Genomic DNA, 24,021 nt, shown 5'->3' on the forward strand with positions numbered 1-24,021 from the left:
TGTATTTTCTTTTCTTAGTGACCACGCACTATAGTCAACGGTAGGTAAGTAAATGACCTTACCTTAATGCAAAGAAATGATCATTTAAAAATGCTGATAGATATCATCACTACATAATATAAAACAAAGTCGCTTCCCGCTGTCTGTCTGTCTGTCTGTATGCTTAGATCTTTAAAACAACGCAACGGATTTTGATGCGGTTTTTTTTAATAGATAGAGTGATTCAAGAGGAAGGTTTATGTATAATTTGTTAACCCGTGCGAAGCCGGGGCGGGTCGCTAGTTATGTATAAGATGAAAAGTCGTAACGCATGGACTTTGGTAAGGTATCTCGGACCAATGATTTGGTCAAGATTGAGTAGAGAGCTGCATATATGCGTTCGACTGATCAATGTGATGTGATGATCCCTTGGGGAAACCTTTGTCCAGCAATGGACATTGTTTGACTGATATGATTTAAAACGCAACTTTGAGTGTCAACGTCAACGTGTAATGTCGATGCGCTTCGTCGATTTCTCGTGTGGATGGCCCTTCGATTCCCACGCAGTAAAAGTCCATTGGTTAATTCGTTAATTTATTCTCTGTTCTATCACTTGCCCACGCGTTTCAACCTACAGTGCTAAGCTTCGTTAGCAAATTATTTACAACTTTAATTTAATTGTAGAAAAATTGCTCATTGTTCACCCGTCCAAAAATGACTTGTTAATTGTTTCGCGGTTATAAAGTAAGAGTTCTAAATTAGAACACTAATTCAATTCAAATCGAAAAAGCCCGTGGGAGCGTGAAAGTGAAATGAACTTTTCGAAACTCGGAAAAGGTTGTAAAATAGTAATTGGTGTAAGCTATCAGAATTCTGATCGGATTGCGTCACACAATTTATACGAGTCTTCGAGTAAATAAAAATGTTTTTAAACTATAAACTAAGAAATATTTGTTTGCTTGTTTGTAGATATTACAAATATGTAATATATAAGTAGGTATAATATAAGGAATATTTCGTATGATTTTTGTAGCTATTTAAGTAAAACACGGCGTCGAGCGAAGCTAGAATAGATGCAACCTTTTGGCCGCCGGACCTAGTCCGCAAAGACGCTCACTCACACGCCAGAGCAAATTTTAAGTAAACAACTAATAAAAAGTTTAGGGATTGCAAATAGTGATATCGATATTTACAATTTATGGTAAAAATCTTCTCAATTTGGCTTTGTTCTTATCCAACTTTACTTTATTTCGAAAATGTCAAAAATTAACATATTTTTTACACACGACAATGTTAAAAATAAAGGTCTTTATCATTAAAAACAACCACTAAACAATATCGATTCATGACGTAATATCACCGCACTAGGCTGTACAAGAAGTCGTTTATACAAGACAACGACGCGCATGGACTGTCCGCAGTGTAGACCGACAAGGACTGTTTCCGCGCGGATTAAGTAATAATAGTCTCTAGGTAAACGGCGTAAGCGCTTGTCGGTACGTAAACTTTATAAGCATAACGTTAGATCCGCGCATCGTGTGTCGATAATATAAATGTGGTGGAACTGCATTGGGGAAAAATGCACGTGGGTTAATTGAATTGTCAATGAGTGATATTGGAAAAGGGTGGGGATCGGAAATGTTCGGGAATGCATGTTTCACATTCGACATGTTCCTTAGATGAGCTTCTCAGTTCCCGTATCACATCCTCCCTACCATGACAATTTTTCGCCAATTTCAAATATATAACATTCTCATAGTTAGGCGACACTGACTATATAGTCCTAGCGTCCGCCTGTACCATTCTTGTGCGAAGCGGTCACTGCAGGGTATTACTCCCCACTACATTATCATCTTAAAATGAATCTTTTGTTCTGCAAATAAACCACAAGGACAGATTTACTTGTCTGACTCTACTATCAACAGCTGAAGAAGCTCCCTGAATTCAGCTATAGTTAATGCCTGTCTCTCTCGTCTCGTTTTACGTATTCTAGTTACTAGTTACCACCAATTGGCATTAACAAGATTTGCGATTTGATATTTATTTTGAATATTCTCATATCGAGTTAACATTCCCATCCCTAGCTGTCTTGTATACAAGACAACGGCGACGAGGAACAAGAAAAACGTTGAAATTTGAAGCAATTTTTTTGAGAGCCTTATTATAAAAGAATGGATTTCTATAGCTGCAATAAATGCATTTTTTTTTAAACAAGTACCTAAAACATTAACATGAGTGTAAAAAAAGTGATATTTTTTCCACATTTACCGAGCGGTTGAATTTTTGTCTTGTATACAAGACAGCGGCGCCAGTGTATCGTTCTATAGTTGTCTTGTATACATGCTAACGGCGGTCAAAGGGTTAACTCCTTAACTTAAACTAAGACATTCATGAATGGTGGACAGGTTACTCGTGAAATATCACCCCAACACTCAAGTATGACATCTGCGATTAACGACTTGTTTTAGCGTGTAGATTGCTATCGTATTTATTTATCTTAGTGAAAAACATTTGAAGTAGCAAAAATGTAGCCACATTCTACACACTAACATGACAAGCGATCTGATAGGCCACTGCAGATTTAAAGATGATCAGCCACTTGAAATAGCTGTAATATTAGCTAAAAACGCGATAATAGATAGTGTTTGCATTTTTTTTCCTGCGGTGTCTTATCCGTCGCGTTCTCATCTGAGAAATTATGAAACTCTACATCGCGGTAAAAATTAAAGCCATTGATGAACTTTGATGAATGGTTCAGGTTTTTGACCATGTTAGTCAAATCGTAAGTATCATGAATCTTTTAGGTTCATTGAACTATTGAAACATAACTGTGACACTAATTATAATTAACGTTACGTAATGTTACATTAAAAGGATTTTGAGATAAATTCCTCATAAACAACTCGTTAACAAACATGTTCGACATACCTCTGTAATGGCCGTCATCGACCGCACAATAATATTATGTGATAAACAATACCACACATTACGCGCGGTTTATACGAACTTAGTGGTTTTATGTTTAGTATCCTTACTTTGTATAGAAGTTGCATTGTTTAGCAAACCAGATGTTTGACTGTAGACAATCATGCTATTTCTCCCTTAAAGTATGTTAGGCATCGGGTCATAACATTAACATACCATACATCATCATCATCATCATAACTTAAGAGCTTTGCTCTTGTCGGTGGAGTAATCGCCAATCATTTCTTTCTTGTGCCAGTCTTTTGATTTCCTCATACGACGCATACCACCAACATACGTGTCACCATAATAAGTACCAATCTTAACCGACCATTAGACAGTAGACACTATTAGGAAACCTTATTTATTAAACGTCACATTCTGTAAGTATGTACAACAAATTCATTTATTATACAAATTATTAATAATCAGGTATTAAAGATGAAAAAACATAGATGTCTAACACAGCCATTCTCAAAGTGTGTTCCGCGGAACCCTGGGGTTCCGCGACACCCCTGCAGGGGTTCCGCAAGAATTTAGAATTATGCTTATTTAATAAAAAAAAATACACTTCTAAAAACTATTGTTTTATTGTAGGGTTCCATCAAGTATTTCGCTTTCCAAAAGGGTTCCGTCAAAAAAAAAGATTGAGAACCGCTGGTCTAACAGAATACGCACTCAGCATGTTGCCGTTGGCAAGCCATATCTTATCTCGTTGCAATATGTTCGGTCAGTTAGCAATGTCGACAATGGTACTAATGACAAATGCCTAGCTCGTGTAAACCTAGCATTATGCTACGGACCTTACTACTATCGGTGTTACAGACCACCTGGCGAGCTCGCAACGCCCTTCGGCTCGCCACAAACAACCTTTGCGGTGGGCCAAGGAGAAGGACACAGTAACTTACATAATTACTATTTAAGCCTATTATCTGAAATGGCAATCTATTGTTCGTAAATTTTACTCAATTGTAGCTTGTGTACAAAGAATTATCACAGAACTTTTGGCCGTCATTAGACGACGTTTTTTTAGAACATGTCAATAATGATAATATCTGGTTAATTCTAAAGGTAGACAAAATAAATACTACATTTCCAATTTTTTACTTATTCTTAAATTTTTATTTTGAAGGCAGACATTTCAATTTCGCCACAAAGGTTACAGTGGTCCTAAATTAAAGAATAATTAAGAATGCAATTTTAAATTGTAATTAAACAAATAAACATGTACACATACTATTAAGATAATTCCTATTCCTCCATTTGGAGGAAAAAGAAAGTTGAAAAAGCAAACTGATGAAACCACTATAATGGCAATTTAAAAACATAAAACCATAAAATAGTGATTCTAAAACTAATCGCTTCTAAGATACAATTCAAATGACCGATGATTATGAGCTTAGCAATAATTATTAACTCGGATCTTTTTTTTTATTACAAAAAATTGCATACATTAATAAACTGACATAATAATTTCGTTGTACATATATCTCTTGAATAATCACCACCATTCCTCATTAGCATATATTACCGCGTGAATGGAAAGAGAAAAGTTTAACACGAATCGAACTCATTCGTGTGAAATGGCTTTATTATATGAGAAATTGTAATTATAGCTTTTAAAGTATTGAATCAATTCATTTACGATCATTTTAGTAAGCTGTGTCTTAGGGTGCGCTAAAGTCTAGGTACATACCTATTAAGTTGCTTTACCCTAGTTAAGTATGTACCTAGCAAAAGTTGGTTGAGTTGTTCGGGTTGTTCCACCGTATATTTTCACTCTGCAAAATTATTGGGATGTTGTTTACATGTCATGTGGACTCCAGTGGGCATTACTCAATAAAGCTAAGTGGAGCAAACGTTTTGTCATAATGGATTGCGTAGGTAGCTGATTTGAATCCTCCAGGGAGCGTCTCTATTTTCTATGGACCTGTTGCACACCATCGTATCGTATTATTTCATAATGAGTTGCTGTGAATTACTCGTAGGCCTCGTAGCTGGAGAAGTAGAATACTAATCCAGAAAAGATGCCGTGGATAACTAGCGCTGTTAGGATGGCAATGACCAGGCGGGATCGAGCTTTTCGTAAATTTAAACGTGACCGATGTGAGGAGAACTGGGCGTCGTTTAAAGTTGCGAGGAACCGCTGTAATCAAATGGTGAGAGCTTCCAAGCGTAAACACGTATTTGATAATATTGCCTCGTCATCTCCGGCTAACACCTGGAAATATCTAAAAACGCTGGGAATTGGGAATTCTTGCAACAAACCAAATTCTCTATCGTCTGTCTCGTTGGATGAGCTCAATTCCCACTTCGCTAAGTCTTCTTCTCTGGACCACACAACAAAAACTCAAAGCATTTCTTGCATTAATGCCCTGCCCTGTCCATCCAAATTTCAATTTTATTTTTCTCCTGCCACCGAAGACGAGGTTAGTAAGGCAATCATGTCAATAAAATCAAACGCGGTTGGTAATGATAAAATTAGCAGAGTGATGATTGTCCACATCTTGGAATGCATCTTACCTATTGTCACGCATATTGTCAACTTGTCCATGCGTTCTGGTGTCTTTCCTGGTTTGTGGCGAAATGCTTACGTCATTCCACTACCGAAAATCTCTAATCCTACCGCACTGAATGAGTTTCGTCCTATCTCCATACTGCCATTTCTGTCAAAAGTCTTAGAGGCGATTGTGCATAAGAAACTGTCTTCGCACATCTTCAATAACAGTCTTCTCTCACCCGTGCAATCCGGTTTTCGCTGTGGCCATAGCACGACTACTGCACTACTGAAGGTTATTGAGGATGTGAGGCAGGGTATGGAGTCTTCCCAATTAACTGTGCTTGTTCTGGTGGACTTTTCGAACGCATTTAATGCCGTAAACCACGAGCTCTTACTTACCACCTTGAAACATCTGAATATTTCGTCATCAGTGGCTGATTGGTTCGCTTCTTATCTGCAAGATCGTCAACAGGCTATTCGAGCTGATAGTAGCTCTGATTGGTGTGAGCTTTCTTCTGGCGTTCCTCAGGGCGGTATTTTGTCTCCTCTTCTGTTCTCTGTATTTATAAACCTAATCACTGATCGAATTAAGTGCTCACACCACCTATACGCTGACGATCTGCAACTTTATGCCCAAGCAAGCCCAGGTACCCTAGATAAAGCGATCCAGGAAATAAATGATGACCTAGAAAGCATATCTGCATGGTCTCGCAATTTTGGGATTTCTGTCAACCCCAACAAGTGTCAGGCCATTATACTGGGTAGCCCACGTCTGCTGTCCTTACTTGACATCACGCGCTTAGATCCGATTAAATTCGAAAATAATGTAGTTCCGTTTCAGTCTGACGTGAAAAACCTTGGTCTTATTGTTGACAGTGGTTTGACTTGGACCTCCCAGGTGTCTGACGTTTGTCGCAAAGTTACCAACATGCTGAGATCTCTTTATAGGTTCAAGCACTTTCTCCCCGTCAGCACTAAAACACTTATTATTCAGGCATTGGTGTTGCCCGTGATTGATTATGCGGATGTGTGTTACTCTAATATTAGCCAGGAGTTACTCAACAAACTAGACAGGCTACTGAATAGTTGTATTAGGTTTACATATGGGCTTCGTAAATACGATCACGTATCGGCCTTCCGCCGCAAACTGAACTGGCTTCCCATTCGTGAACGTAGGTCACTAAGAATTCTTTGCACCCTCTATTCTATATTATTTGATCCAGCCGCCCCCGACTACCTTAAATCTAAATTTAATTTTGTAGCACCGCGTCCCGGTTGCGAGTTACGTACATCTCGAAGTCTTAAACTGACTATTCCCCATCACCGCACTGGCTTTATTTCCAACTCTTTCGTCCTTCAGGCTATTCGTCTATGGAATGATCTCCCTCTTCCCTTAAGGCAAGCACAGAGCAAATTTTCTTTTAAAATCAAATTACGTAAACACCTCACTAACTCGCTTAAAAATAAATGATCCGCATGTTACTTGTATACTTGGGTACATAATAATATAATATATTTATTTATATATGTATTTATGCATGTTTGTAGGTATATGTGTAATATTAGAATATATAGAATATATATATATATATATATATGTGTGTAAGTGTATAATTAGAATATTGTTTAGAATACTTAACTTGATTTGTGTTTCATATTTCTTCTCTTTGTCTACAATCCTGCACTAAGTATAAGTTTTCTGTTTGACCCATTGGTTGACTGGTAGAGAATGCCTTAAGGCATTAAGTCCGCCATTTGTACAAATTTTATCGTGCAATAAAGTTTAAATAAATAAATAAAATAAAAGACAAGCTAAGGCTCAATGAAGTTGGCCAATTCAGCTGTTGTGTTCTTCTTGGTCGTATTTAACTTGACGTCTGAGGGACGTTCCATTATGGGACCCCCCTCCTCTCTGAGAAACGTGGCCTTTGTATTGTGGATACTCACCCACCTCGACCATCACCTCTCTCCACATCTCAACTGGTTGAACTGTGTGTTCTTAGTGGTTGTGCTTGTGTGTAAAAACCGCCTGTGATGGCAACATCGGGCAAAAGCATCGAACAATAAAGCGTACACATTTTATTTCTAGCCCACTGCCAGTGGCGGCAAAGTAAAAAGCTTTTGTTAATGTGAGGTATCTTGTTGCAGGGCGTATGAGACGGCGCCATGTCGGCGGTGATGTCCACGCTGTCCATGATCAGCGGCGGCCGCCGCGCGCACCGCAAGCTGGCCAGCTCAAGGTAAGGTATCCATAAAAACAACCTCCAAGTCCCCTTACTTATCGCTAGTAGGGGCCGTAGGGGGATAAGAAATGAGTCATCAAAGAATTTATAACAAAATGAAAAACTCAATTTTAAACTACGCGGCTTTTTTGGCTTGCAAACATGAATTCTGGGAGATGAAGGCTCAAACTCAAGCAAGTTCAGCATTATTACTGCATCATCAGTCGAAGAACTTGAACGACGTGTAGACTTATTAATGTCTGTTATATTCAGTAACAGAAGTACGAGCCACTGCATGGGAAATAATATTCTATGTAGTAGGTACCATAAACAAAATAATTCTAACCAGTAATTAGGTACTCGGTGTGAAAAACTCTATGCTATAACAGCGAAAACATTTACTACCCTATAATTTGATGGCACATAATAATATTATTCATAATATATTCCATTTCTTTTACGTGGGAATTGGGTAAATTGAAATACAAACACTGTATTGAAAACAATACATGCCCATGAGAACAGATTTTAAATGGAGCTAATAATAGTTTGTAGCAATTTACTGTATCATACGAGTACATATATCAATTTAATTTTAATATTAGACTCTGTCATCATTTCAAAAAACCAATGTAATCCGAGCATATCACGTTCTTCATTCACTAGCTATCCCGCTGTGTTAATCATCTCTTATTATGGAGTTTCATAATCATCGTAAAATCACCAAGATGATTGGAAAATTATGTTTATCACTTATAATAAAATAAACTAGTTCGTTGAGAAACGCTGCGGTATCTCCCACGGTTGGGATTTCATCCCTGATCAAACAAAAGAACCTGAGACCATACCGCAAAAACCGAAAATTTAATCTGACCCTTGATCCAGCCACCTAGCTTCAACACCTAGAGTCCTTCTAGGTGTTGGTAGAGAGAGACTCGTTTCTCTATGAGACCATTCACTGAATCGACTATCGGGACAATGATCGTTAAGTCAACATCCCACATGGTAGTTATCTCGTAAGCCAAAGTCTATTCAAGTACATAAATAGATTTGTCCTTCTCGGGTGTCACGAGATTCTCACTATCAACGAATCTATGTATAACATAATTAATTAATAAACTATACGTAATTAAAGATCAGTGTATACTGGTCCGCGGTGATATGGATAAAGTCATGGGATTAACACAGTGTCCTCTTGCGCACCGGTGGGTTTCCACAGCGCTTAATTGAATATATACCAAAGGAATTAAAATGGAACGTGCTTTATTTTCTTCAAAAGATGGTTATCGGCAGCGGTATTGCTAAACATAATTGAATATTACTTATTCAAATATTAAATAGCTTGCCTAAACCCAAACTAATTCAGATTTCAAGACCGCTATCAAACAATTTATGTTTATGAAACAACCTTATTAACTTGCCATGTACCTATGTCAAGATTGTCTAGCATTTTTATAACATGAGTATAAAAACAACTTGAAAACAAAACTATCTGCAAAGTTTTTACGACGACCATGTTCCCACTTGCCCGACCAAAGATACAATCCGATAAGTGTAAATATTTTATTGCAGTATTGTTCCTTGTTCAAGAGAATGCTATCGATCTATCTGTTAACATGTTCCCATCGTATCAGATCGTGGTATCTGGGTAAACTATCCAAGGTTCGTTGTTATGATACTCAATGTCGATGGTATCAAAGTATAGTAAATTGTTAATGATGATGTCAGCGAGATTAAGAGTTATTGTGCTCCTGAGTCTTATGAAAAACTTTTAATTTGTTGATTAGATTATGGGGTTTGCGGTGCATTTAATCAAAAAACATAGCCCAACTAAAAATATTATTAAGATCTAACAGCGTTGCTAAAACACACACAAAAATATCATCGGAATCATAGCTAAGGTCAATTTTATAATAACTATTTATATGAAAAAATGTTCCTTTGTGTATAAAAACGGAAATAGAAAACGAAAAAACGATTATTCTAAAAATTAAAACGTTCCTTGCTGATAAAAAAGAGTTTTGATTATGAATATTTAAAAGTCAAGGCTTCCTTGACTGATTTATCTCTTAACGTTATATATGTTTACTACACCAGTAAACCATATGTACTATTATTACTACATAGACTTACGAGGTACCTACTATTAAAGATGTTGCGACCACCAATAGATTCATTTAACTAAACACCATCGCAAAAATAACAACTCAGAGTCTTATAACAGCCCACGAACCAATATGATGAGTCAATAAACAAAATTTTATTGTTTTTTAGCGAATTCTTTAAGCTACTTTAAACTAAACATTGTGATGTAACAACATTATCTGTCAGAGATCGAAAGTAAATGTAACACAAAACCCGGATTGTGGCCGAAACTCGAGCACCATCTCAAGGCTAACGTTGTGAAAATTCTATATTCTTTAGTTTCTATTGACAGCAGATAGTATCTCCTTAACTTACTATTTGAGCAAGTTTTACGAAATAGCGCAATTAGTTGCGAGTATACATACTTGAAATTAATGTTATGGTCGACTTGTATATTAATTCCGTTTAAATAGAGATTGGAATAGGTACCTAAGTTAGAAGGTACAAATTGTAAATGAAAAGTAATTTACCCCATCAGCTTGTAAAGGCTCTTTTTATTCGTCAGTAACTGATGAAAAAGCTGCTTTTTGTCCACAGGAGTGGCAAACGCTGCTGCGATTTTTTAGTTGTTTCTTCGGTAGCTGTTTGGATTTGTATAATGTTTTACAGTTAGTATTTTCCTCTCGTTGGTGTGGTGAAACATTTTATATTTCACTTGGGAGCGAACAACTATGCCTCTTTGTAAAACAAATAACTACATATTTTGTAATTTTTTTTTGTTTTGTTACGCAGCGGGCGCAAGTCGGGGCAGCTGTCGGACGCGGGCGAGGATCGGCGCCGCCGCGACCACGACCTCACCAAGCAGCAGCGGTCTGCTTCCCTGGTGAGTGTCTACCAATACCTGAATAATTGAAATAGGGTACTTACATGAAAGAGTACGAGCTTTGCAAATAATAAATAGTCATCAGTGAGGACTGACAACCATCCGGAAAGAAGCGGTAGGGATTAATCCAAACAATTCCTCAGATCACTCCTCGTTTGTGCATACTATATAAATATACCTTACTTTTATTTATCATTATCATTATTATAAAGTTGCTAGATCCACATGTTCATCTCAGTAGTACCGCAGCAGATCAGTCAGCATAGCTCCATGCTATCATGACGGCATCGGCACGAGCAATTAGCCGCGATGATCAGATTACATTTACGATCGCGAATGCTACGTGACTCGCATGCAACGCGCTGTTTTACGTGTACTGTAGATTGTAAAAACTGAATAGTTTGTATTCTCATATAAAATAATAGGTATCCTACCTCACTTTACGTACAAACCGAAAGTAAAAAGTGGCTTCTATAGGTAGTTAAGGCCAGGCTACATCTGAGGTTCTAACCCAACCCACTTCGTTCGTTCGTTCGTCTATTGGCTTCTCTAAATTACTCGAATATATGCAAGAGCGATAAATAGGACCTCAAGCTCTCATATAGTAATTTAAATTGTATTTTTTTTTTCCTTATTTTCTCGTAATGCATGTTAATTATAAGATGTAATTATTTTTGAAAAGATGTGTCCCGCCGAGTTTGTTGCCGGTCCCATAATGGGATACCCTCCTCCAATTGAGGGGGGATTTAAATCTTCTCGGGGCAGAGGTGTAGGGTTGGAGCCGGTCTACCTAGCTTTATTTGACGTTCATAAGCGCATTGTAATTATGCCTACTTGAATAAACTATCTTTTATCTTTATCTTTATCTTTATCATGACCCATGTCAAGAAGCCTGGACAACAAAAAGATGATGGTGTTCTTTTAATTTAAAAAAGTAAATCAATACCTATTCAGTATTGGCGGAGTAATCGCGTAACAAACATACAAAAACATCGTGTTATCCTCCTTTTTTAATTGGTACCGTACTTACGTAGCATTTGATCTAAGATGGCTGCCCGGCTCCCTGCAGCGTTGTGTCTTCATTCCACTAATTACTACAGAATCTGGTCTTTAATGGCTACACCCATTTATCACGTTAATGATCGTGCGCGCTGCAGGCTTCCTCCATGGCATTAGGAGTGAAGCCTCAGACTTACAAAGTATTAGCACCAAGAGACCAATTCAAACTTACATCGTGACATCAGTATAATATCGAAATTATGCCAGTCGCCGGCGTCGGCAGCAACTAAAGGAGCGTACGAGCCATGCGTTGGATCTGGCGCACGAAATGCTGACAACGCATATGCTGTCCTTATAGTCGTCTCTCTATAATTAAAAATATGAGGAGTTTCCAAAATTTTGCACTTTCGGAAATTTTCCGACGGCACATGAGCACCCCGACACCGTCTTTGACAAGACGCCGCCATAATGCTGCTGTGTTCCTCTCTCTAATTGACGTCTGAGATCTTGCACAATGCTCCGTAGTGGGATGTCGAACGGGATGCGGCTATTTCCGCATTATTTCCACGAGAATAGAGTAGAGTAGAAGATGCTTTAGAATCAGGAAATTATGGCCTATGTATATGGGCTATCTAGTTATGAAGACAGTAAAAAAACTAAGTACCACCTTTCCCTTAGTATAATTTCCCTTATACCTGCTCCCGCAATAACTTTCAATCATCGTTTCACTTATAGGATGAATTCGAGAATAAAAAGCATAAGTAATAACTAATAAGTACCGAAATCTTATTTCAGGTAATTAAATAGATAAGAATTGATGCGAATAAAATTAAATAAGTAGATTGAATATAAATTCCGTTGCAAAAGGTTATCGGTCAAAGTGAAAAAATATTTTCTAAGGCGTTAGATAAAATGCTTTCTATAAGTATAATATATGTTAATATCCGGAGAGGAAAACCGGGACTACGTTTGTATAAAGAATTGCAGCCATATTCGAACTTTAAGATACGTCAAATACTAAGATATTGAAACATGAATCTAGTATTTTAACTGGATAGGACATGAGTGGTGGGGTTAACTGACAGAACGGGATAGTCTTATGTATCTTTCACTAGGAGTAGCAGAGAAAGCGCTATTATTGTTTGTCCTTGTCACAGTCTCACAATTTTTTTTATTCCCCACCGTAAATTTTGTATGTATACATACTATACAAATACAAATGCATTTATTTCATTACTTTTTACCTCAGTTCTTAGGTATAATATAAGGGTTAGGTAGGTAATTAGTCCATCTTAGGTATATGAAGTAAGCATATAGTATGGTTAGGTATGGTGGGCAACAAATAAATTCGACCAATCATAGTGTCGCATTGCCTATGTTTTGTCCCTCACGGAGGCACGAGTATACCACTTCTATAGGATCCTACCTTCTATGTATTGAAACGATATGGATTGGATATGTCTGTGCCAATAGTGACGTTTCTTCAAACTAACACGTCACTTTTGACAGTTGTTTGACACTGACATATCTTGGTGATGTCTAATTGATATCTAGTTCAAAATCGGAATCGGGCCCTTGGTCACTTCGTCCCCTTTCGTCTAAAAGTCTAAATACACACTTTCATCAATCCTGTTCTGCTGTTGTATGTCCATAATCGAGCTAGTGCTGAAAGTGTCAAACTGTCCAGTATACCACGCGCACGCGCCTGCAACAAATGCTCCATTGTTACCTCGTCTGGTCACGCGATTTGCTAAACAATGCCGTTGATTGTTGACGCGTTAGTCAGGGAGATGCCATGGCTTCCGTTCGACGTACTTAAGTCATTGATATAGTATAAAGAACTGGATACCCAATCAGCCGCCAAAAATGGCCCCACAAAAGTAATGTCAAAACAGATCATGCATTACTTTTTCGTTTAGTCTTGTTTGAAACGCTCAAATGTGAAGTTGTCAACAATTACGAAATGTGCCGTTAAAATATGTAAAAATTACAATGATAAAACAAGGAAAAAGGATGAAATCTATTTCTTTCGGTTAGTTCTTTGGATAGCATTACATAATTTATGTAATCTGGTGGTAATTTTATGGTTTTGAATAAATTAATTTGTTAGTACCAAAGAAGGGATGTCAAGGAACAAAAATCTAATGAGTCGATGTGAGGTCAATATTTTTTTATATTTTTATATGGAATTCATAAGGAATAATATTATGTTTAAATTCAAGATTTCCAAGAAAACCTATGCGACGTGCAAAGTGGACTGCTATTTAATTATAGCAAGAGATAAGGGTGATGAAGTTTTAAACAAGGCAAAACGGCACTTGTGTGTTCGGCCGATTTCCCTGTTTCCGACATATACACCACCAATAAGGGCTTATATCGACTAACTGTAAATGCTAAACCTGTCTGAACACAGTGACAACCACAGGATTTTTTTTATAAAGTATAGGTAGACTTTATAAAAAAAATCCAATCAGTACCTAAATGTCCCCGTGCACCCGTGCTATGAGTAAATGTAGATCTTAAATACACAGTTATTTAATAAGTAGAATTTATTTCAAGGAAATTAGTATTTAAAGACGTATACTTACGAATAAAAAAATTATTTGTTTGAATTTGAACCACGAATTAATTTTATTTGAGCTCCCGATTAAATTCAATTTGTTTTATTTATTACTTCAATTGGTTTTCCTGTACAGTAATACATATTAAAGTGTATCAAAGTGACTCCATTCGTTCATTATTCTCGTTTGACGTTGTTTGACGTAAATACGTTACGTTTAGTGCCATCGGACTAAATTTTTTAACAGTGTTGGTACTTATGTTTGCAAATTTGACACTTAATGCTTACGACATTAAGCTCTTTTCTGTACGAAACATTTATCTTGACTCAAAATTTACGTAAGCGTTTTTATCATCAATGCAAATGGTGCGAAACGTCATTGGGATCCACATTTCTTGACGTTTTTGTTCTGCTTTGTGTGTCTATTTCTTTTATATTAAGTCAGTGACTTAAGTAAATAATGACCTTTTGAGTGTCTGTCCCGAAGACAGCAATGACAGTAACATTTCTCGTTCCCGCTGCTGCAATGCTGCAATAGATTGCAATAGATGCAGCGATTACACAAAATCTGTTTGTGATTTCAACATTCGTTTGAGAAACTAGAACTGTGTACATTAAATGGGATGGCTTTCTTAAGTGCACGGATGTATCTACGACGTGACTTCCCGAGTATCACGTGTTAGTCTCTACGACTTCTCTTCCGGACGAATCCGGTTCCTCTTACCGCAAAAGTAGGGCGATTAGGCAAATACTTATAGTAATACTGGCTAATTTGTTTAACTGTTAATTTAAATTTATGAGATTTTAAACGCGATAACTTATTTTAAAAACCCTCTTATATGTATGATTTAACGTAAAAAAAAATAAGTTTAAGGCTATGATGAAACGCTAAGCATTAGGTAGTTTTGATTTTTCAAATAAACTATTACTCTTAATAATCTATTAAACATTTATGCCAATTAATTTTGCGTGTAACATAAATTACTTAACGGTTAATACGTACGGAAAAGAGCACTATCACTGTTAGCACGTCCGTTAATAGGACCAGCTATACAGGAAATTCCAGCACGCTTTATTACTATAAATTATACAAGAAATTGCTGATACTTTATATACTATAATTATATACTATAATTTATTTTTATTGCGTGTACATTAAAGATAAACAATATTAATTATCATAAGATATACATATAAGCAATGCAGCTTTCACAGTTTGAGTATTAGAGACTTGATAATATGCAAACAAAATCATGGCCAATAATATTAAACGAGCGTTGTAGTATAGGGGGGTTTTGAAAAAAAAATGGTACCAGTTACTTATTTTCGAAAAACTATCAAATTTTGGGTTATTTAGACTCAGAATCACGAGTACTATTGAATGAGACAAAGAAAAAAAGTGTCCCCAGTTTTTCATACAAATTTTGGGTGTCAGTTTTGTAACGGTCCATACAAAATGTATGTGAAAATGTGTGACATATTGCGTTAATGCCTGACATGTTTTTTTTTCTTTTTAAATCGATAGTCCTCGTGATTCTGAGTAGAAAATAACCCAAATGTAGATGGATTTTCGAAAAAAAGTAAATGGTATACTTTTAAGTGAAAATGCCCATAGACAAACTGAAATTATAAATGTTTACCTATATGTTAGTTAATAAAGGATTGTTTGTTTGTTTCAGCAAACCCTCGAAGCGGGCGGGGTCGTCAACCTCGAGAGCCTGGAGGCCAAGGTCGGTACCACAGCTAACCGATTATGTACCTTATTATAAAGATATAAGATTTTATATTGGTTACTGCGTGTTTTCGCTTGTATTCGTGACCCGTCATATCTGGTCGACATCGGCACGCTCCGTCGTTTACGATGGACCAGGCGCACGTTTCTCAAAAGCTTGTAACTTGTTTTACAAGCGGATGTCACATTTTGACAGCTTTTGTTAGAAAGGGACTTCCACTTGTATTACAAGATATAATCTTTTGAAAAACGAGCCCCAGATATGTTTACAAGTCATGTTTATAGATGTCGGTACCGGGGATGAGGTCACGGACATTTGTCGTATTTGTACTAATAGTTAAGAATATATATCCCCCAAATATCAATTTGACCACTATTCGAACACTATAAAGGGTTCGAAACGTAATCTTGACGACTTATTCGTACGAACGACTTCAACGCGCTATTCATGAGATCAGCCGACGCAATGCGCCTGCATTTGTTCGTACTACTCTAATAGCGCTTAAAGACGATCTGAAAATACTCTAACAGCGTCTGAACTAGGCATACTAGGCAGCTATCGGCAAGAATTTTGAACAATTTTCTTAAGTTAATATAGGTTACAGTAATATAGGTTAGGTTTTAACCTATATTACTCTGCCCCTTAAAAACGCTACTGTTAGAATGTATTTAGTAAACTTCAACTTTTATTTTCCATACTAACTGGTTCTTAATATACAGCCGGTGTTATCGTAATACTACATTCCTAAACAGATAATATTCTGCTGACCGGCACAGGACTCTCCCCTTAGTCAACCGGCGTAAATCACATTTAATCATTTATTCACTTATTACCGTTTTTGCAATTCGTCTATGTGTAAAACATTCACCTCAACTCTTCTGCCAATACCGATACTATTCAGCTATTATTAAATTCAAGCCCCAGGCTTTAATCGCCCCTTTGCAGTTCGAGACGTTGCACATACTGACAGCAATACTCTGAACTGACCTTTGGTGGATCTTATGTCGTTGCAGTAAGGTTTCAAATTTGTGTATCAGTTAACAGTGGACGATGGTATAGTCAGCATCAATAGTAGCAGATGAAACAATGTACCAACAGGACAGAATAAGTAGTAGTACTCCGTACAAAAATTACACTTCCTACAAAACCGAAGTTTGACAGCGATTCAGGGTCGTTTCTAATTTATGGCACTATCCCATTCGGCTATTTAGGGTTGTCAAATTTCTAGTCATTATCTTATATATGGTCGTGCACGCAAAAGGATGTCAAGTTATGTCAACCCTAATAATTGCTCGGAGCAATGCTGAGCCAAGAATGGCCGAAGTCAGGAGTGTCTCCCTACTGCCAAAAGTATTCGCCGCCTCCAGGGCTTTACTTTTACAAAAAGAGATACGAGTATGTCTTTACTTCTTCTTCTGATGCCGTCAGCTATCGCAGTTTGGCAATCATCACAGCAATATCTGAACCTTCGACACATCAGCTCAGAAAAGTGACCGTGTACTTTTTTGGAACCATTGGCGCATATAAGTATCTTTACAATAGGCGTTCAAAAGTAGGGATGTATCTCAAGTGTCTCAACCACAACCAGTGAAACCTGTGTCGAAACGTCAGTAAACAAAGGTAACAAAATAAATTCGCGATAGACCCGATTATAATTGTGATTTAAAATGTGTTCAAAACACGAAAGTTATATGTGTCTCAATCTAATAGATGTATGTACACGTAGAGACATATATATTTTTGTTAAGATGTTAGGGAATGGTAGATATTCTAGTTTGATCTGCTGCTTTTGATGCTGACTGTACTTGAATATCTAAAACATACGCTATGTTTTAGATATTCAAGTTCAACCATTACAATACTCAACAATTACACATGCGTAAGTGGTATTATGTTTTACCCTGCAATTTGCCGATAAGGGGCGTGTTCAGATATTTTAATTGTAGCTTGCGATATCGCGGCGCTTGTTATAAAGCGATCTGTAGAACTTCGTACATATAAAATCGTACAACGATTAAATGGATATACTTTATTTTTAGGAAACAATTCCCCAAAATGTACTTAAAATGTCTCACATGCCAAAATAAAAAATAATAATCTTGGCTAGGACAATCGTATATCGATAAAAGGCCAAATGGAAAAAAAAATGCATCGAGATGACGGATGCTACGGAAAGTCACCGGACTATTTCCATGTATTATTCAAGTTTCGATTTGCGTTTTCGATCAATGCTTGCCATGCTTGTAGGCTAGGCTAGCCCCTGTGTTGTAATCAAGACGTTACAAACTGTAATTAAAATGTCATGAACACGGCCTCAATTCTGCCAGCACTACAATTTACCGATCACATACAATGCAGCCTGTAATCTCCACCATACGAATGATCTAAAACAAACGAATGTTCCGTTTACCACGACACTAATCTCTGGTACACTTTCTCTAAATACTGGTAATAATGGTACAGTTAGACTGCAATTAAATAGGAGTTAAGTGGTCACATATGGTCATTTATTTATTTTCCAGAATGTCGTTTCGTTACAAAATGAGAATGAGAAATTCGAGAGCGTAATCTCGATTGTATGAAAAGGTGAATTCGGAGGCTGTATGTTGCTTGTATGAAAAGGTGAAACGATGAAGAGGACTACATATATATGTAGTATATGTATATACTGGCGACTCTTAACGGCCCTTCTTGAACCTTGTTTCAAAGGAACAAAGCCTAAAATTGTCATTCATGTCGTCGTTCGTACATGAATGAACTGTGCCGAGGGCATCGGACGCTTAGCTTAATTAGTGCCTAATTAACGAAGAGAGGAAATGCCATAAACAACAGAACGTTGAACAATGGGACGGCCTTAGCTACTCGGTTGGAACTTTGGAACATCGAACTCTGCCTATCCTATAAGTACCTACTGTTATTGTGTTTTATGTAGACTGTAGTAAAACTAATGCTGTGAGCTGTAGAGCTGTAAATGAAAATGAAAATGACCTCGCGACCCCCATGGCTCAAAATTGGAAAAACTAAAACCGAGGCCTAATAACCCACGTATCTACCGCGCAGAGAGGCAAAATACCATATTGTCGATGTTCGCGGTAGGCCCTCTGAATTTATTTCCTTCTTTTCAGTTATTATTATCATTAAGCTATTTAAAAGATAAATTAATTGGGCGAAGTGCTGTATATATCCACATATGTACCTAGGTCTCCGATTCAGATTTAACAATTTATGATAGTTTTAATCTAGTTTTGACACGACCTTCATCGTCTTCGTATTAAAACCAGTTCAAACTCATTACAAATGGTTAAATCTGAGTCGGCCTTTAGGTTACATAGTTTTTCAAGTTACCTACAAAATTACAAATCGTATTCAAAATACGTGTGGGCGGGTGAACTGGTGGGCGCATGCGCGATCATGATTAATGCACGGTGATTTACTAATAGCATTATTTAGACCGCCTGCCAGGGGCTGACTAGTGTCATATTGTTTCCAATACAAAGCAGACCTTGACATTCTTACATTGACTCGGAAATGGGAACCTAATTAGGAAATAAAAGCATGGTGTCTTACTTATTAATATCACTGTTAAGGTAAACTTGCACCTGTAAGCTACAACGTACGTAAAGTGACACCTACAATCGCAGATACTTCAGAGGTCTCTAACTTCTTCATTGTATATATAACCTCCTCCCGACTTGAACCTGTTTCAAAAATAGAAGTTATATGTTATCCTCACTATACAAACGATTCAATTGATAATTATTTTGAATTCATGAAAATCGACTCGGAAGTTTCGTGTTTCGCTACACACACACACCCATCAGACTGCTAAAATCTTATGAATTTATATGTATAAATCCCTTCTCTTATGAATTTACAGCAAACTCGATATCGATACGATATTTACCGTTCGCAAAAGACTTTTGAAAATAAAATCTCATAAAAATTGTTTGCATAAACTTTTTGAATAAAGCTGTTGCTTTTATTTTCTTGTTCAAGCTCGAGTAGCGCGACCGAGAAATTAACATCGAGTGCATGGATTTGAGTTCTTCAGATACTTAACCAATTTAAGCATGACCTCTTGCTCCGTCGTAATATTTTTTTAATCTCTTGGTTTTATATTTTATGTTTACTTATTTTTCAATTTTTGTAAATGGGGATGAACTGAAAACCAGCGCTATGACAACTACGAGTAGTCTATCACAACAAAGTAGTCCATATTTTATAAGTGCATAAGGTACAATGTACCAGGTTGTTATTACAATCTAACATGTTTATTTGTTAGTTTTTTTTTTTCTTGCCGATGGGTGTATTATTTTTACACATAATAACGAGAGCTCTTACACTGGTTCTCGTCAACGATTGGAATATAGCTGTAGAACTGGTTCCCAATCAGCCCCAATAAAGGTAACGCACGGGACTGCATCGGGATGATATATTTATGACCGCGGAATGCATACTAATGCGTGTGCCTGTTTTCAGCACAATGAAGATACGAGTATTATAAACAGTATTTTGAATTCTTGCCAATGAAGACCTGCACGTGAAAGCCTGTTAGATAAAGGCGAAGTTTAAGATATAAGCAGCGATGCGAAAATATAAGGAAGGAATTCATCCAATTTATTTGATGGCGCTCAATTTTTAACCCTCGACCTCGTAAAATAATCTCTAGAAATTTCTTCACGAATGATCCTCTAGTTTAGCTATCGTCGATTTTCAAAAAAATTTTTATTACGTATTTTTTTCACCTCTACGAATGTAATAATTAGTAATTTACGAAAAACATGTATAGAGGTGAATAAAAACTTAGGCTATTTTTTTTTCTAGGCATGATAAGATAACAAATGCCATTTTCATTTGGCAAACATTGTACCATTCAACCTGTATATTTTCCTATTATGATTTAAAGCTACTTTATTTTGCAATATTTTATAGTCCCTGGAAACAAAGTACTGCAAAATGACTATGATTGTGTTTCCGCAGTAAGATGGCAACAACGGCTTGTGCTGTTAATTGAGACGTTGAAATATGCCTTCAGATTACCGGCTTAATGTTATTGAGAACGATCGGGTTTTTTATTGAAAATGTTTAGCAAAATGTAAGTGAAAGCATACTTATCGGCTTTTAATTGATTAAGGTACCAACGTGTTGCTACATGGCACTTTTAATGACAAAGTGAGGACATGTCATAAATGTAAAATTTCTACCATTACAAACGTTACTATCAGTAAATTTTTATATCTGACGAAACATATTCTTTTTACACTTCGTGCGTTCTAAGTAGTTAAATACGAAATTGTACCAATACGTAAATCTGTAGACACTGTATAATCGACTTTATATCATTGCAATAAAGACTGAGGGGTGCCATAATTTCGTAGTTTGCTTCTCGATGTATGGAAAAACGGTGTAGTTATTGTTAATAAGAAAATGGCCGCATCATTTGCGTAACGAGCGTCTTGCAGCGCTGCGCTCGCTTCACGGAACAGAATGTTTATATCAGTAATTCAACTCCATAAACACGTTCATCAAATTATTATCCATAAAACGAAGTAGGGTATTTGCATTTACTATTTCAATTTTGATACGTAGTTACACTCGACAAGGTTTTCCTTAGGCTTATTAAGTGTTTATGTTGATTATTTATATTTAGTTATTAGAGATTTTCCTAACATCGTCAAATCTGCGAAATACGTTTTCACAAATCCTAAACATAATACCTAACACAAAATTTGACACATCTTTGCGTTGTAACTGTGATAAACAAGACTAAAATAAGCAAAAAAAAATATAAATAGCCGAATGAACATATTAAACTTTAATTGCATTCTTGCCGCAATGAGTCGCCATTTAATATAAGTGCAAATAAATTACCCAGTGCCGGACAGCACATCATTCATTTCGCTTTACTCTATTAAAAGCTAAGAAAAGCTACAAGACAAAGCTGAAAGATCTAAATGGCGTCATACTCTAGCTAACGCCCTGACAATAGAGGCGTGTTCAGATATTTGTGAGCGCCTTGGCTGCTCCGATATATCTGATGGTGACTGTACTATACTCTGTGTTCACGTACTAGCAATGCGTTATGGGTTATGGGGCATTGTGGTCAATGCGTAGGTGTTTTCGAAGCACACCGCACCAAATAAAATTGCGTTCAGTAATATCCTTCTATCATTGCAATAAAGTATACTATTGCCTGCTTCACAATGTCTCTTTATGTTTTATCTGTGCGGGCATTTATCATGTGCAAGACTTTATCTGCCGATGTCGAAGGCTTTGCTTGTATTAGCTTTAGGATAGCTTTGTCGCTAATATAGTGCATAGGAGGATGTGTAGGCAGTGAATTGGTAGAATACACACCAAAGAGACAACGATATTTATTTGTAAAATGAACGCCCTTCAAATAACAAACGGAGTTGTCGCTAATATGGGTGACAAAAGATAAATGTCTTGTTGTTGCAGATGGCCAGCATCGAAGTGTCGCTGGCTGGTCGCCGGCGCAGCGCGGGCGGACGCGACTCCCGTGAGCTTGACGCGCTGCGCACCGCGCTGAACGATAAGGATGCGCTTATAAACAGGTAACCTAATGAATCCTTAGCCAACTAACTAAGGTTAAGGCTAATTCCGTCATAGGGGCTATTCCGTCCACGAGCGTATATTTCTTTGATTATCAATCGTAGGAAAAAAACCATCTGCTTTTGATTGCTGAAACTAAAAGCAATCACTGCTTTGTCAATGAAATTATCAATTTTGTTCGTTGTTCGAGAAAACGCTTGTAGACGGAATAGCCTCTATGACGAAATTAGCCACAGTGAGTGAGTATATAGAACTGTATCAAAGTTTACTTTTCATATAAATAAGTTTCTATCGCTGACTTGCGCCATAAATCTTCTTCAGCGTTCTTTGCACCGTATTATATACAACTTATCACGATGTCTTTTGGCGTCCTTCTGGCGTCTAAAAGAATTTAGGTACCTACCTATAAACAATCGTCTTTTCTATTTCGCCCAAAGACGGATTAACCCACAAGCAATTCGAGCACTTAGGTACTCTCTACGTTTAACGTCAAGAGGAGGGGTAAGTACCTACCAAAATTTACGGAGAGAGCTAGGAAAGCACCATATTCTAAAAATGCTTAAAGCCTCGAAATGTCCTGCTTCTGTTGTGACTTGCTTAGATTTCCACTAAGTACCTGTAGACCCGAGAAAAGTCAATTAGTGTCAGCCTAATATGGCCATATCTGGCCCGAAACGTGCTTTCCGTATACCGCACGATTTCTACAGTATTGTTGCCTTGTATTATAATATTTATAATTTATATAAAACCCTTAGAGAAAGTTTTACAGAATTATCATTTGTACAACAAGCACCTAAAGAGTTGGTAACCGCACGTAGAAATTCACGTAACGATTTTTAAATGCCGAGAATAATGTTCGTTGCAATTTGTAAATTAAATATCACATGGGAGTAAATATATATACCTACATAATAAAATTATAAAAAATACAAGATCTGTCACTTTGTTTAAAAGTTTTCACGTAGTTTTCAATTACACGTAAAATTGCAACTATGTGTGGTGTTGAGCGTCTTAATATAGTCAAGCTAATGTCATATGAACTTTTTCACTCCACCAGCCCAAACCGAAAAGTTCACCTAATGTTATAGCTTTATATACTACATAATGAGACCGATTAGTCTGTGACCTCAACATACCCCATGTCCATGTAGGTTGTCTACATTTACGTTTAATACTAAATTATATCTTCTACAGTCTAAAGAAGCAGCTAAGCGCGTCACTAGCTGCGGCGCGGCTCGCGCCCGGTTCGCCCGGCGGTCGGCGTGAAACGCCAACGGCGTTATCGCCGGAGGAACGGCGCGCGTTAGACGAGCGCGCCGCCGCCGTGCGCGCCGACCTGGACGCGCGCCGGGCCAACATACAGGAGTTGAGGCGGCGGCTTGAGAAAACACATGTTACTGAGTAAGTTTTAAATGACAAATAAATAGTGTATTTTAAAGGCACTTTAAATATTTGTAATTAGACACCCGTTTCCCTACTTTTGGTTAAATTGCACCCTAATAAAATATACATATAACTATGTT

At 37.1% G+C, this 24,021-nt stretch overlaps 1 protein-coding gene across 1 annotated transcript in view; it reads left to right on the top strand.

The window, feature by feature from the left end:
- The window catches only part of LOC134649049 (uncharacterized), a 104,400-nt gene that overhangs the window by 51,410 nt on the left and 28,969 nt on the right, over positions 1-24,021 (top strand). Inside the window, exons 2-6 of the mRNA XM_063503760.1 lie at positions 7,592-7,683; positions 10,543-10,633; positions 15,872-15,922; positions 22,385-22,500; positions 23,693-23,899. Coding sequence (XP_063359830.1) covers positions 7,610-7,683; positions 10,543-10,633; positions 15,872-15,922; positions 22,385-22,500; positions 23,693-23,899 — 539 coding nt within the window. The 5' untranslated portion in view covers positions 7,592-7,609. The remainder of the gene's footprint in view (positions 1-7,591; positions 7,684-10,542; positions 10,634-15,871; positions 15,923-22,384; positions 22,501-23,692; positions 23,900-24,021) is intronic.

Source organism: Cydia amplana, chromosome 6, assembly GCF_948474715.1.
Source record: "Cydia amplana chromosome 6, ilCydAmpl1.1, whole genome shotgun sequence".
In the NCBI taxonomy this organism is placed as follows: domain Eukaryota; kingdom Metazoa; phylum Arthropoda; class Insecta; order Lepidoptera; family Tortricidae; genus Cydia; species Cydia amplana.